At 29.9% G+C, this 2,675-nt stretch overlaps 1 protein-coding gene across 2 annotated transcripts; it reads right to left on the bottom strand.

Moving 5' to 3' along the window:
* Positions 1-1,035: 1,035 nt before the first annotated feature.
* LOC111416183 (microsomal glutathione S-transferase 1-like) lies at positions 1,036-2,235 on the bottom strand. Of its 2 annotated transcripts, none has more exons than XM_023048139.2 (3): positions 2,022-2,235; positions 1,420-1,496; positions 1,036-1,358 (listed from the first exon to the last, which is right to left on the bottom strand). In XM_023048139.2, exons 1-3 carry the CDS (start codon positions 2,154-2,156, stop codon positions 1,115-1,117), a joined length of 456 nt encoding a protein of 151 aa, XP_022903907.1. In that variant the 5' UTR covers positions 2,157-2,235; the 3' UTR covers positions 1,036-1,114. The 2 variants fall into 2 exon arrangements, with proteins under 2 accessions (XP_022903907.1, XP_022903905.1); XM_023048137.2 differs by lacking the exon at positions 2,022-2,235 and adding an exon at positions 1,565-1,824.
* Positions 2,236-2,675: the final 440 nt, after the last annotated feature.

The following is a 2,675-nucleotide window of genomic DNA, read 5'->3' as shown; positions in this document are numbered from 1 at the left end:
CTCTGATGAACTTTGAGAATATGGAAATGAATACTGAGCAAAACCATTAACAGAGAAATTAATAGAGTAGTCGGTATTGCAAGAATCTCATGGCCGCGGAAGAGGTTGACCCACAGAAGAATCTAACGCACGACGTTCGAGAATATGAACCACGATTTCTGAAAACGGCTTTTCAAAAAGTAAGGGACTGAAAATTACCAGGCTCGGATAATATAGTAATGGAAATGCTAAAACGCACTGGGAACAAAAGTATTACTTTGATATACCGAATTTCTCAAGTAATATGGAAAACCATTATATAATAATAGCAGAATACCGGAATACCATTACACAAGAAAAGGCCAATAACGATTTTGTGGTTTATTTCGCGTGGACCGGAGGTAACATAAGTGAACATACTGTATGACCAAATTTCAGAAAAGTAGGTGCAATGGATCCAAAAAAAGAATTTGATTACAATTTGGCAGATACTGTATATTTATATTGTAACAATATATTAATAATACAGCTTCTCTTGCCGAATTAAATATATCACCTATAATTTTTATTTCATGTTATAAGGATAATTTCGCAGGGAAATAACACATTCCTCATTGATTAATTATGTTTACTCAAACATAATTTAATCGACGTTTCGAGCTGTTATAAGCCCATCATCAGGATTTAATATGAATTACAATTACAAATCATTATTGAAAAATAGTGGGAGAGTTGATAATTGACATCTATCATTATTTTAGTTTTTATTTTCATAAAGATTATTCTAGTATCAATGCGGTTCTCAACTGCTCACTTGTGGTCTAAAATAGCTCTTACGACAAACCTTCAGGTGATTTATATTAAATCCTGATGATGGACTTATAACAGCTCGAAACGTCGATTAAATCATGTTTGAGTAAACATAATTAATCAATGAGGAATGTGTTATTTCCCTGCGAAATTATCGTTATAACAATAAACGAATCCTCGTAAATAAAATCATATGCAGAACTTTAATTTCAATTGTCAAGTAAAATTAAATAATTAGAACAATGATTATATTTTACATTATGTTCATTCTATATTTAAAAATCCATATACAAACATTACAAAAACATCGTATAAAAATATTTTTTTATAGGAAATGCAAAAGAGTTTTCACAGCCATAAAACCAGTGATACAATAACCGGTACCCCAAGCTAATCCTCTTGCTGGTTGAGGCACCTTAACGACTGCATAAACCAAGCTATGGAGAAATCTAGCAATAGTGAATATTTTGAATAGCATCAAAGCGGTTCGAACTGGTGGGTTGGTTAACATATAACCAAACCCAGCCACGAAGAAAATTGGAATATTTTCTAAATCATTCAAATGAGCCCTAAAATTAAAATGAAAAATGCCATTTTACTTAATTTAATTATAAAAATAATACTACTAACCTTCTTACTCGTTCAACATTTGCATCTATTTTTGGTTTACATTTAAATACTGCCGCATCTTCTGGATTAACAAACACCTAAAAAAATTATGCTATCAAAATCTATTTTATAGAAATACAAATCAATTATTTATGATATTTTATACCATATTCTTAAACCGTTGGAAACCCGTTAATATAGCCATAGCTAGTACTTTAAGTATCAGTAATGCGGAATAGAATATGTATCCCTTAAAAATGGGATTGCTCAAGTTGATTATTTCTAAAAGCCCACCTTCACCCATAGTTTATTTTATTTATTCATTTGGATTGAAAAGACACCGATTTATAACTGAGAAAATAATCATCTTAAACTTAGGAGATGATTGATATTATTTACGTAATTTACGTGAATTTATTTACGCTTGCGCTGTCTATATAAATATCGTGACTCGCTGCTTTTTAAAATTAACGACAAACGGTTTGTAATTAATTGTGATCATCGAGATTGAAGGTTACAAATTAGAAGAAAATGTGTTTGAGTTGTGTAAAAAAAGTAAAAGATTATGGATAAAATATTATCAATATTATACAATCATTATTTATTGTATTAAGAAATATAACCTGACGTTTAAATCGCTGTATACCGGTAAGATGTGCCATTGCCATAGTTTTTAAAACCAAAACTGATGAGCAGAGAACGTAACCCCTAAAAATGGGGTTTTCCAGATTTATAACTTCAAGAATCGAGTTTACCATTTTTACAGTTTCACACTACAACACAAAAAGATGTAATAGCACAAACATGCACCGTAATATATCGTCAGTATATCGGTGATGTAAAATGATCAAATGAGATAAATTTAGAAGATTTATCTGATTTGATAAATATAAATTACAGTATCGAAGTGGAAATCGGTTTCGACTTATCAGTTCAGATTTTCGAGACAAACACTTGTGTTAATAACTTTTCTAATAGATTGAGGATATGCAAAGAAATAAATATTATATGTGATGTAGGCTTTGTTAATACAGTTGTGCAAATAAAGTTGTTCTGTGTTTTATATATTCTTTTCTTTTTACACTTCAATAATAATTAAAAAATTCACGTTATGTTAAGAGTCTATCATAAAAACTTATCAAAAAACCTCTTATAATATCGAATTTTAGGACTTGATCACCTCCGCGTTAATTTAATTAAACGTTATCATGATATAATATCCACTTAGATTACTTGTTTTCTTGATTAACGTTATGTTAAGACTCGATTAGTACAAT

The sequence above is a fragment of the Onthophagus taurus genome, chromosome 6 (assembly GCF_036711975.1).
Source record: "Onthophagus taurus isolate NC chromosome 6, IU_Otau_3.0, whole genome shotgun sequence".
NCBI classification, from domain to species: domain Eukaryota; kingdom Metazoa; phylum Arthropoda; class Insecta; order Coleoptera; family Scarabaeidae; genus Onthophagus; species Onthophagus taurus.
The sequence above is the reverse complement of the archived record's forward strand: the minus strand, read 5'-3'. Positions and strand labels throughout refer to the sequence as shown.

Coding starts and splice junctions, on each gene's coding strand:
- LOC111416183 (XM_023048137.2), bottom strand. CDS start 1,702: ATGGGTGAAGGTGGGCTTTTAGAAATAATCAACTTGAGCAATCCCATT. Junction 1,497..1,564: donor TCCAACGGTTTAAGAATATG/GTATAAAATATC, acceptor TAATTTTTTTAG/GTGTTTGTTAATCCAGAAGA. Junction 1,359..1,419: donor AATGTTGAACGAGTAAGAAG/GTTAGTAGTATT, acceptor TTTTAATTTTAG/GGCTCATTTGAATGATTTAG.